Genomic DNA, 13,110 nt, shown 5'->3' with positions numbered 1-13,110 from the left:
ACTCTTTCCTGCCTATGCAGGGGGTCGGACTCGATGATCTATTGAGGTCCCTTCCGACCCTAACATCTATGAATCTATGATTGGGCTGCAAGGGGCTAGATGTGTGAAACAACATTAAAGACACTGCACCTCAGCCAAATCACAGATTAACAAAAGGCAAGTTCTTACTCTGTAAGAGAAACACTACAATGAAGTACACTGTTGAGAGAGAGAGAGAGAGAGAGAGAGAGAGAGAGCGCGCGCGCGTGCGCGCGCGTAAGTCCGTGCATCAAAATCCAGTTTTCAGGCAATAATGTCAGATAGAGAGATTGTGTCTGCCTAGTAATTTATAATTAAAAAAACCAAAATAGTAGAAATAAAGCTATCCTGTTTAGTTTATTACAAAAAAAACAAAACCAACCTTCACCAACCCTAAAACCTTCTCTATATCCAATTCTCTAAAATAAATAAATAATAATAAATAAATCAGGAAGATCTTCTTTCTGGTAACTAGCTGAATTCTTGCAGAAGAGACGTTTTTCTTCCACAAGAAAGCCTTTGAATGTCTGTATATACTCTTTTTTTTTTAACCAGGAGAAAGGAGACAATGCAGTCTCAGGAACCACTCAAAAATGTTTTAGTTTTAGCTTATATTTTTGTTTTGTGAAAAATTCAGGGTTTGACAGAGGTGTGTGTTTTTTCTTCTCACTTACAAAAATATGTTGGACCTTTGTTTTTTGTAAAAATCTTCAAGTTCCAAAGGAAGTTGAGGGCAGATATTTGGAAGAGCTCTTAAGGAAGAAAGAAAGATGTGTTTATATACAGCTGTTACTTGACTGAATTGGAAGTTCTGTAACTGACCCATGTGTTGGCAATTCACACTTGTGCCACAATTAACAAATCAAGGTATTTGTTAAAAATATTTCAACACTTTAAAATGATAGATGACTACACTGTTTTTGGTGTATAGCTGGAATATAGTAAGCCGCACCTCAGACAATACATTTGGAGGCTTCATTAACCCACGTGACCTAATGGGATACCAAAACTGCAAAGTTGTATATAAAATGACAATATCAACATGGCACACAAATCTGGCTAGCTGATAATGACTAGACTGCATCACCCTTACTCAGGTTTTCAATAGAACTTTTGGAAAAATAAAGTACTATTTAATAATATTTAGACTGTTAACTCTTTTGAGCAGGGGCAGTCTTGTGCTGTTTGCACAGGGCCTGGTACATGAGATCCTGGTCCAGGGCTAGGTCTTCTAGACATAATGATGACAACAATGAGCTGAATGTGAATAAAGGTGACAATCTGGCTTTAAACATAAAGGTGAGTCTATACAAAAACTACAGCATATTAGAAAAAATGTTAAAACTAAAAAATTAAGCATTCATAATCCAGGAACTGCAAAATTAAGGGTGCATATATATGACACAGTACCCTATTTCTAATTAATGACTCCTATAACATCTATTAACTGCTAATTAATCTTAGGTTTAAGAATCTTAGACCAAATCAGGCACAATTATTTTTTAATTGCTTACAGCCACTGATTATGGTTTATTTTATATGTATAATATTCCCATAAAGAATTTATGGAACATCCTACATGGAGGAGTAATATAACTGGAAAGATCTTACATGTCTGTGTTGTATATACAAAAATTTACCATATCAAACACAAACGAATGATTAGCAAATTCTGGGAAAACCAGATGTACTTATATGTAAGAAAGACTTATAAACTGGTATCAGCATTTTTTCAACCTAATTTTTGACCTGACAGTCAATACCATCTCATTTTAGAGCCGCATTATGTGGTCTGCCTTACATTTCAAAGCCAAGATACAGCAGCAGCCTTTGATTAGAGGCATGTTGACAATGAGCAGAATGGAAGCATTTGTTATAAAGGAAATATTCAGTTATGAGCAAAAATACCTATATTTTTTTCGCTACTGGCTTGTTATTATGAAATGGTTTAGAACAAGTATACCAAGAGCAAAGCCCACATTTCAATGCAATCTTATCTACTAAAAAGTCCCAAGTGTCATGAATTACTCCATCAAGATCACAACAACTAATAAACTTTGTTCAAGGTATCCCAGTTCTGGTCATATGCAGCTCTTAGCACCCTCCCAGAAAGTTGCCAATGTGACTATTTGGGGAATATTTGAGTGATCTGACTTACTACTTAGAATTTTCTTATGCATAACTACATGCCACAAAAATACCAAGAAAATAAGTTGATGCTACCATAATTAATCTCTCTAATCATGTGATGATAAACACCACCACATGCAAGGTATATATGAGCAGCAAGTGCATTAGCTATCATATTCTTAAAGGGAAGCATCTCAGCAAACAACAGCAGCACAAAACTATAACTACATCAGCTGCTTAAGAAACCTTGACAAATGATAACCTGAAGTCTGAGGGTCCTGTGAGGAGCCCTTACTGGAAGACTGATCAGAGCTGGAAGACTGTGGTGCTGAACCCTCAGCTAGCTCTCGCTGTCTCTGTTGTTCGGCCTTCTTAAGCCTCAGCCGCTGCAGACCCCTACGAAGTATAGCTAACTCAGGTGCCATTAATTCTGACAGACAGGAAAAAGAAAAAAGGGTGTAAAAGAAAGAGGCATAGAACATACAATAAAAAGAATGTAAAAATGACTCAAGTATGAAGCAACAGCTATTAAGAGGAATAAAAGCAAAGTACTGACTTTATGAAGAAGGCTACCAACAACCAACAAATTAGAAACATAAAGAAAATGTGTTTAAATACGGGTTTTTTCTTCCTAAATGCATAAATCCCAGGAAGAGGTTCAGTATTCATGCTACATGATTGTTTCCTCTGCCAACATTTAATTTTCTCCATTTAACAGCTTAAATATGTATTGATCCATCAGATAAAGTTTAAGTCACTTACTTCATAAAGTTATTTAAATGGAATTTTGATATAACCCTTCCTTACAAATGGGAAAACATTTAAATTTGGAAAGGGGATTATGCACAAAGGTTGCAGGACATGGCTTCCGAAGAGCAAACAACAAGTTATAACAGTGTTCAACCTATTTTATGTTAGTCTTCATTTTTACTCTCCCAACTGTAAACCATAAAATAAATTTTAAAATACTGGAAGTTGGTCCCACAAAGAAGTAACTTAAGGGATCACCAAAGATTTCCTGCTAATGGACTGCTTAAAGAAACCTCTCATCAGAGACCAGTTTTGAAACCCAACTACTCTCACCATGTCCTCTTCTTCCTATTTACCAGTTATAGCTGCTACATTTTCCCTTTTCCTTCAAGAAACAGCCTACCTCTGGTTAACTGAAATCTACAATTAGGAATTTAAGTCTTTTCTCTATATGTTCTTACATTCCTCCTTATAGCCTAATATTCTTTATATTCTACTCCTTTTTATGCTTTGACAATAAAAAATAAGGTACAGAATGTATCTGTTGTTATTTATAGAGCAGCACATCTTCACATAAGCACACCACAATTTGCAGACATGAGGAAATCTGCTTAGAAAGAGAAACACCACTAGAAATGGAAATATTCTATTGCTTTATGCTTTAAAATAAACAGCATCCAAGGATCTCAAAGGCCTTCATAATTTTTTAGCTTTACAACCTCATGCAGTGAGGCAAACAGGGATTAGAACTTATTTCACAAAGTATACTGCTTGCCCAAGGTCACAAAACAAATCACTGGAAGACTCAGAACCTACTTGGATCTTGGGGCCTGACTACCCTAGTCTAGTATCACTTTTGCATAATACAACCAACCCTTCAGTGACTGATGAGGAAATGTGACATAAAGGAAAAGGAAAATAAATGTCTTAAAGGCATGAAAAGATGATTTACTATGAAGCGGGTTCACAAATGTCACAGGACTCAAGGTTTCTGGCTGCCTATACATGTGCAGTGGGGCTGATTCGAAGCGCTGTACTTGCAATGCGTTGGAGCAGACTCATTTAATTGAGTCTGCTGGAGCACGGTAATTACCATGCTCCAGCAGACTCCAGCGTCACATGGATCAGTGTCCCCAAGCTGAAAAATGGCAGCGGGGACACTTTACCTAACGCTCATTCAACAAGTTTTAGTTAAAGCACCCCACCACCATTTTACAGCATGGGGACGCTGATACACATAACATTCTAGGCGCTTTAATTAGAGCGGCTCTTGGAGCCTCTCTAATTAAAGCTCCTCCTCCCCTCCCCTCCTGAAGCACATGTATAAAGGCCCTCTGTGAATAAAACTTCAAGTCGCTTAAATTTTTTAAAAGGTTAGGCCTGAACTTTTAGATAAAATTCTAGTTTTCAACATGTGTTTACTGGTTTAGTTCTACTCCACCCATAAATCACGATCATAATTTCAAAAACCTATTCAAAATTACATCTCAAATTTTAAATGTTTTTTTTATATAAATTTTCACTTTATTAAATTGTTTTAAAATCAGTCAGAATCTTTGATCAAAAATGTATCTTGCCAGAAAACAGAGTGAGGGGGAAAGTGCTACACTACTTTCTCTTCTCAGTTCAAAATTAAGTGTTTTTAAAAATGCATGCATCTCTGGATTTCATTTTTTCCCTCCAATGAACTGATCACTTAATACAAAGAATGTTTGTGCAATGTAGAGCAGAGAAAAACAGTTAAATTACATTCTATATATGTGTTGTTGCATAACCTTGTAATTTGTAAGTAGCTTGAAAGAGTACTTATTCAAATTAATGTGAAAATTATCATGTTACTGGATATTGCCTAGCTTTTGTGAAGTGAGAAAAGCGAAGCAAAAACCAGTGCATTAGCTTTATAGCAATATAAACAACTTTTTGTAAATCATAAGGTAATAAAAGTTTCCAGCAAGTATGACTCCACCCACTAAGAAAAGGAAGGCTAGCTCAAGAGAAAAAACAGTTTCCTGAAATTTGGCTCATCAGCCAGGTTTACTGATTATCTGAAACACATTTAAGTGGTTTCAGCTGTACTTTCCTAACAGGATAACATGCACAGGCTTCAGATGAAGTGGCTTAATATGTGACCAGACTCCAAGTACTGTATTATTTTTGTCTTGGATACTGTCTGCAGAGCTGCATTTCAAAATTCTACAGGATATAATGAGCATTTCAAAGATAGGAAATCAGGTGTTCATCACATGGCGCACTGCTGAAAGCACAGCATGGCCAGGATTTAAATGTTTTTTACATTCAAGCATATTTACTTACAATTTCAAGGGACAGATTATTAGAAGGGCCTGTGGGGAATGTAGCAAATTACAGTAGTGAGGAATCGAAACTATTTGTCTAACAATCCATTCTCCTCACGAATTCATGCTCTATTTCTAAGAAAGTCACCCTGACCCACAACGTAGTGATTGACCTCAATTTCACACGTCACTAAAAACTGGCACTCCCCACTCCATCCAGCATCTGTTATTGCTTTCTCCATACTGATCCTAAAAGTCTTTTATTTTCTTCTTGATGTTTCCAAACCTGTTTCCCAGTAACATCTTAATCTATATATTTTGCAATCTTCTTCCACTTAGCCTTTGTCCTTTTCACCGTTACGTTCAATATACTGTTACTGGCATCATCTTTTTCTTTTCCTGTTACCCCACTCAAATCATTGCTTATGTTTTTTAAATTAAATTCTTCTTCCTTACCTTCACAATTCTGCTATTCAAAATCTTACCACCGTCTACATCTCACCTATACCTACTCTCTAATTTCAATCTCTTAGCCCCATCTCAATCCCCTTGCTTTACTGCTCTCTTGTTCCCATATTTATACCTTCAATCTAGTGCTGCCCTTTGCACCTAAATCTAGTGCTGCCCTTTGCACTCCCTGTCCTCATCTTCCAAGAGCCCTATTTCCTCTCCTTCAAAACTCTCCTTAAAATGCAGTTCATGTGATAATTATTTATAGTTTCCCCTCAGCAATAGGTTTTCTATTCACTTACTTTACTTACTCATTGTTCTGTATCTAAGACCAGAAGTTCCTTGCAGTCACGAACAAAGTATTTTCTATTTGTTTCCAGAGCTTAACATAAATGTATGATACTCAAGCGATTTCTAATAAATAAAAGCTTTAAAAATGCAACAGTAGTGGTGGTTTCAAATTCTGAGGTGCGAGGCTCCATCAGGTTTATTTTAGCAGTCATTTGAGATTATACAGTAAAAAAAAAAACAAAAAAAAAGAAAAAGAAATTCCTGACACACCATTGCATTCTGTCTGAACAAGCTGTAGGTATTAGCCATCAATAGATGTAACTTTATTATCCTAGGGAATCATGTTGTTCTTGATCAATAAGGTACTACTTGTAATCATTTATGTAAGGGGAACGTTAATAAATAAAAGGATGGCACTTTTCCTTTATTCATAATTAAACTAGCATCTGTATAAAACATTAAAGAGCACTGTAAGTATATACAGTGAGTTAAAAATGTCCATTGCTTTCAAAAACTTCTATGAAGTTTTTTCTAGGGAGGGTTGCTGCTTAATTTCCTGCTTAATGGAGCTCTGAAATTTTTAGAAATGCAATGGGAATCATGGATTAGAAAATAATGGCATCAGCCTGACTCCACATGCCAGCCTAAGAAACTATTCCTCTGAAATTCAGACCGATTCAGAGAAATGCAGAAAGGTATATTTGGTTAAGTGAATGTGTTATTTAGGAAAGAAACTAAATAAATGCTGCTACAGAAATATATTAAATTCTGATTTCCTGCATCATGATAATGTGGCCTGCAACAGGTCTCTTCCTTAATATGGAAAGTATGGCTCAGAACACAGCCTTCAGCATTGGAATTTGTGGTCTTTGGTGTTCATCTATCTCAAAGACCAGAATAGCTGAAACCTGTTGTATTTTACATAGGTGAGCTCTTGAGTTTTTGGCTGAATCACTGGTTGATGAAGTATCAACATTAACATGCTGTGAGCAAAAACTATGCACCACTGAAAACCAACCAGACTAAGTAATGTGGATTCCTTCATAGGAGGTAGCCTACTAGAAGGATGTTTAGAATCAGGTTCGTGCTACATGATTACATTCTCTTTAATAAATACCAGCTTAAATCTAACTTTCCACTCTTTTTGATATTTAGGCAGCAGCCCTGCTTTTTTCTGACACCTGTCTTGAGGTGGGAGTCTGGTTGCAGCAATCACAGCACACCAAATAAAACACTGCTATGTTATAACAGAAGCAGCCTTGTGATGACTGCTTCTCAGAGTGGGGGAAATAGGAAAATCTCATCTCTCTGTCACCCAAGCACATCCATTTAGGACCTGAGACAATCTCCTCCTCTGATAAAGATAACACACACCGCCTGCAACAAATATCAGATTGACAATACTATGTAAGGTGCCCTCTCTAACTCAAGTGTTCAAGACAAGAGCAGGGCATCAAAAAAAAAATCTTGTTTCTTTCCCTCCTCCCCCTGAATAAAAAATACACAACTTTACTTATTTTAATGTGTGTGCTAGTTTGAGCCTTAGGGTACAGTCAGGTCTCCATATTTTGTCTATATAAGCACAAGACAAAAAAATCCTCACTTTTAAAAATAAAAATGGAAGGGGAGATCCTTATATAAACTCTTGAATGAGGCAACTGGGGATCTTAAGAAATATACCAATTATCATAAGAAAATCTTAGGCAGTCACAACATTGTTTATAGGTAGCATCCATGGGCCACTTCTATGCCCTTTACAGGTTTGCAGGACAAGCAGCCTATTAAGGTGGTAACTGCTCTCTCTCCTAATAAAAGGATCACTGATATTACCAGTGATCTTGCACCAGTGACAGAACGGGCTGGAGTCAGAACAGAGCTGTTCAGAAAAGCTTTTCCTTATAGCCACACTTCGGATGATCAGGTAGCAATAGACGTACCTAGTTTGCATTCAAGGTTATAAGTTCAACTACTAAAAATGTACTAAAGCGAAAACTTATTTTTGTATTCTAAATTTTCCCAATAAACCATACAGCACTATTTCTCCTCACCAGACTGATGGAGCGTAGGTTGAGCAGAGGCCTCCAAAGACAGCCTTTGTTCGTTGTCAGGAGATGACAGTAAAGAGGTTGAGGGTGGGCTTTCCATTGAGGAAGATGTTGAAGGAGCTTGGGCTGACATGGTAGAGGAAGATGACGATGGAGGTTGTTCAGGACCATCTACTTCCATTGCAGTCTCCGACTCACCCCTTGGTGGCACACTGCTAGTAACAGGGGCATCTGGACGACTGGCCCCACCTTTGGTTTAAAAACACACAACAAAAAACAAACAAACAAAGCCAAGAACAACCCCGTCCTGCCAGTAACCTACTTTAAAAAAAAGACCTTTTGCATTATTATTTGGCACATTATATGCTCAACCCAGTATACAAAACACTAACTAAAATAAAACCAGTCTGCCCCCAAAAGCTTATATTGTAAATGATCATAGATATCTAACATCTCTTTTACTGCTTCCCATCAAGTTTGTTAGACTATCAACATTTTATTAATCCTTAATAAAAAAACAAAAATAGTCTTGTTCCAACCTATTTTTCTGAAGGAGAATTACCTCTTGATCGAGATCTTCCACGCCCTCGGTTGCTCTGAGCAACTTCACTAGCTTCTTCAAACCATCTTGACAGCATGTCTGACATCCTCTGCATTAGCGAGACGTTAGGACTTTGCTCCCCTGTAAATACAGAAATGCTAAGAAAGAATTCCAGTGCATTCTTTCTTTTTCCATATGAGAACAGTGCTGAAGTTGCATGAGATGATGGAATCCTGAGAATGAAGTCTATCTTTCAGAACAAAATTACCACATTTTAACTTGAAATACAATTTGAGCACTGAATTTTCTTGTTTTTATTTTATTGATATAGGACATTTTTACTAGACTGTACTTTCAAAAAGTGTGAGCTGGGGTGAAAGATGGGGAAGACTGGAGTTAAAATGGAACTAGCAGGAGATAGTGTATTTACCTGAATCCATGATGTCTGTAAGACAATCCCCAATAATTAGTCTATACATGGGAAAATATAAATTTATTATAATTTTCCATGTACAGGTTTCTAAGTATTGCAGATATCTCTTAAATGTTTTTTCCCCACCCCACCCCACCCCACCCCACAAGTGCTGTGGCAGGGAAAGCAACATCAGGGGCTGAGGGGCCAGACCCCAAGGCCCTTACCTCTCTGCCTGACCCGCTTGCCCTCGCCACGCCTGTGCCTGCCCCCCTGCCACTTGCCCTATTACAATAGATCCTAGAAGCCTAAGTCAAGATATTGGAAGGAAATATCCATGCACCTAAGGAGAGAAGGACAGAGTGCTATATGGAGATGACAGCTTACAACAAAAGGAACAGCAAACATAAATGGATTAGTTCTTGAAAACAGAGGAATCATAGAATCATAGATAATTAGGGTTGGATAGAACCTCAGGAGGTCTTCCTGTCCAACCTCCTGCCCAAAGCAGGACCATTCCCCAACTAGATCATCCCAGTCAAACCATATCAACCCAGGATAAGAGGAGAAAAATGAAAAAAAATGTGGCCAGATTTCAGGGAACTAGTCCAGCTATTTTTCAAATCTTTTCCACATTAGATCATTGCTGATTGAAGAAAGATAAGTTTAAACTGTGTTACAATAAAAGTAACATAAGAACACAGAAGGAAAAACAAGAAACAAGATAAAAGGATATGTGAGAAGAAATAAAACTAAAAAAAAATTAATGTGATTTATGGGTTTTAGGATTATTGGTAAAAGTATTGTACAAACACAAAGAAAGGGAGTAGGGATGGCAGTTGAAGCAGAGAATATCAGATAAATTAACTCCCAGAGCACATGTATAAATGCCCAGTGGTTCTCCCAGTAGAAACATAATGCTTGTGTGCACCCTGAGTAATACTTTACAGAGGCAGGAATTCAAGTTAGTTTTTAACAACTTAATCGTGGTTACTCATGAGGCAGTAACAGAACCAGTATAGGAACCCTACTGATATGACCCAGCATCTCCTGATTTTACCGTTATAAAAGTATTTCCTCTTGTACCCTTACCAGTACTTAAGGCATGAACTACATTATGAAAATTCACAGAGATGAAGCTACGTTAATATAATACAACAAATACTTGGGTACCACTTACATATGCCTCAATTTGTAGCCCTCATTTTAAGGTAAATACAGGGTTGAAACAATACCAGTAAGAATGGCCTTAACGTAGACAATGATCTCAAAATTGCTATATTCAATACATTGTCAATTCAATGTGTCAAATTATGAATAAAATATTCTAAAATTAGACACAACTCATAAAAACTCAGGGTAATTTTTATCTTAACTATACATACACTTCAGGAATACTAACAAAAGAAACCCAACCCTCCTTTCCCCACACGTTACCATCTCTTTCGCGTTCACTCTCAGGCCTTGCTCTCGGTCCTGTATCTGACCAATCACCTCTTAATCGCAGTCGTTTAACAGGAGGCTGCCGCAACTAGAATAATAAAGATAAGGAGGGACATTACCCAAACACAAAACTTATTACTCAATTCTTCTCTTTTATATATGTAAGTAATTACTGAATGATAACCTGTGTCTACAAATAAAATAACACTAGTAGGAAAAGCATGATTTGACCACAAAAAGTCAAAAAGTCCAAAAATACACAACATATACATTAAGCACAATGCTATATTCAGACATTAAGGTTCACTTTAGCCATACAAAGGTACAACAATTCCAAGCTAAGTTCTGCGTGCAACTGAGTCTTTGTTCTTTGTGTACAGATTTTTTAGCATAATTTACGTAGTAATAACTTTAATGCATTTATCAAAATGTGCATATTACATAGGAAGTTGGGCCTACATTCTGAAGCAGGGTAATTGTATTCAGCAGCTTTCCATTGTACCAGACTAGAAATTCTAAGGCAACTTCCATTTTTACTCTAATTGGAATTTCTAACTAAATGTTAAATCAGCAAGCATGGTAACTTCTTGCAATTATTTTAAAATACTAAATGCAATGTATTTCACCTTTCATTTTGGATTTTCAGTTAGATACAGATTTCTGCATTAACTATATGCCTGGGGAAGTGTAAGTCTTAGTGGTTTGGTAAGAGGCATCTGGATCTTTAAGCACCCAGGAAGGTCAGTTAGGAGTTAGCTGGATATTTCTATCTAAACAATCAAAAGTGAAAGAGTGGTGCTGACACTTATCTTAAATGTCTGAATAAAAAAAAAAAAAAAGAGAGAGAGAGAGAGAGAGAGAGAGAGAGGAAAGGGGTGGGGAAAATTCATGGCAAAAGCCTATTGCTTCAAGAGTCTGCAGACTTGGAAAGATAACATTGTACTGCTTCCATCCAATAGCGTTACTAGAGTGAGGGCAACAGGGGCAACTGCCTCAAGCACCAATGGGGGTGTGGGATGAAAAAAAAATGGCTTTCATCACAGCTGAGTCATCACAATTGCAACTGCGACCATAGTGGCAACCGGAAGTTACTATTGCCCCTGTATGCAGCAGCTGCCCCAGGCGCCTTGACAATGCGATGCTGCTACTTCCAACCTAGTCACAATTCCAAGATTATCCTATAAAACTGAGGGTTCGAAACATACGTTTTAAAAAATGAAAGACATGATCCTGTAGCAAAATTCACTGGCAAAAGGGAGATTCCAGGACAAACCTGCAGAAATGCCAAATACATAGATCCTTGTTTATTAACACAGTTAAAAAATGGTTGTTGCAAGCTCCTTCTCCCCAAAAAGCATGGCATCCAAGTTGCCCATCACTCACCCAGATTACTTCTATATCATAGAAGCTGCAGTTACTGTAGTGCCTCTTTACTTTGCTTTATTCACTATGTCAATTTGGGCTGCTGCCTTTACTTTCTCCTATGGCAGCCACCAGTACTTTAGCATCGGCCGGCAGAAACACAGGCTATTTATCTTCAGTTCTATACTATACATGCAGCAAGCATTAAGTCTGATACTATAATGCTTACATTATTGATGGGAACATGCTTTACAGGATGTCTAAGAATCAAAACGTTGCTGTGGCTACTCTAGATTAGAAGAAAATGTGTCAGTCTACTTTTTCTTTTTGGATCCTTCTGCCGGTGATACTTGCTGCAGAAGTAAATGTCTCAATAGATGCCTGTCCCCTTGTTAAAAATACGTTATACCATTCTCAATCTCTCATTTGCTTCCATGATAAATGCTGGCATTTGACTTCCTTGTACTCTCATGTACTGACTTGAGGAAATAACTAGGAGAGTGGTCCCTTCCTAATCACAAAAGGCAAAGGGATATGTCATTAGACTCTAAAACTATGCACTACTGAGAGATGTAGTTCACTGTGTTAGCCTGAAGTCAAGCAGAAGGCAGGATACATTTACACTTTACAGACTAACGTGTGTGTGTGTGTGAGCGTGTGCACTTCAAGGGCTGAAGACCACTTCATTAGATGTTGTGAAAGGACCTGCACAAAACAGTGTACAAGAAGAGACACATTTGAATACCAAAAGTAGAAGAGAAGGGGAGAGTGGGAGAAGAGAGAGTCTGATGAATAAGTAGTGTTCCACATTCTCAGTTTTTATGGGAATTTTTGGGGATTTATCTTCAAAACATAAAAAGCAAGATGAAAATTGGGGAAAAAGGAGGAAAAGGGAAAATATTAATTTAAAATGGGGGGTAAAGGGCAGTGAGGGAGGGAGGGGGAGAGAGAGAGAGAGAGAGAGAGAGAGAGAGTAAGGCTGGGACTAGAGAGGGGACAGGGGGAAGGACACAGCACAGCCTGTCGGCCACTCCCAGAGCTGTAGCAAGGAGCAAAGCATAGGGAGCTGTCGGTGGGTACAGGGCACAGGGGCATGGGTCTTGCTACTGTGTGCCCCCCAGGAGGACTAAGGGGCTGTGCCAGGCTCTTCCCAAGGGGGTGCATTCCCCTGGGTCCATGCACAGGATGAGAGCAGGTTGCCACCTGCCCCAAGCACAGGGAAGAGCCTGATGCTGCCACTGGCACTAAGCTCTTCCTGGCTCTCAGGGCAGGTGGCAGCCTGGACTCGCTGAAGCGGGCTGCCACTGCACGCTTGGGCTGGCAGCAGCACCGGGCTTTTCCCAGTACTCAGGACAGGCAGCAGCACCGGGAGGG

General features: G+C 38.2%; 1 protein-coding gene across 8 annotated transcripts in view; it reads right to left on the bottom strand.

Moving 5' to 3' along the window:
• DCAF6 (DDB1 and CUL4 associated factor 6) overlaps positions 1–13,110 on the bottom strand; it is a 153,916-nt gene that overhangs the window by 65,246 nt on the left and 75,560 nt on the right. For 3 of the 8 annotated variants that reach the window (XM_025198207.1, XM_025198211.1, XM_025198206.1), the window contains 4 exons: positions 10,369–10,462; positions 8,541–8,660; positions 7,982–8,227; positions 2,411–2,578 (listed from right to left, as the gene is read on the bottom strand). In XM_025198207.1, the coding sequence (XP_025053992.1) occupies positions 2,411–2,578; positions 7,982–8,227; positions 8,541–8,660; positions 10,369–10,462 (628 nt within the window). Of the gene's footprint in view, positions 1–692; positions 771–2,410; positions 2,579–7,981; positions 8,228–8,540; positions 8,661–10,368; positions 10,463–13,110 lie in introns of all 8 variants that reach the window. The other 5 variants (XM_025198209.1, XM_025198212.1, XM_025198208.1 and 2 more) reach the window with 2 other exon arrangements.

The sequence above is a fragment of the Alligator sinensis genome, unplaced genomic scaffold, assembly GCF_000455745.1.
Source record: "Alligator sinensis unplaced genomic scaffold, ASM45574v1 scaffold19_1, whole genome shotgun sequence".
Taxonomy (NCBI): Eukaryota; Metazoa; Chordata; order Crocodylia; family Alligatoridae; genus Alligator; species Alligator sinensis.
This window is presented reverse-complemented; position numbering and strand designations above follow the sequence as displayed.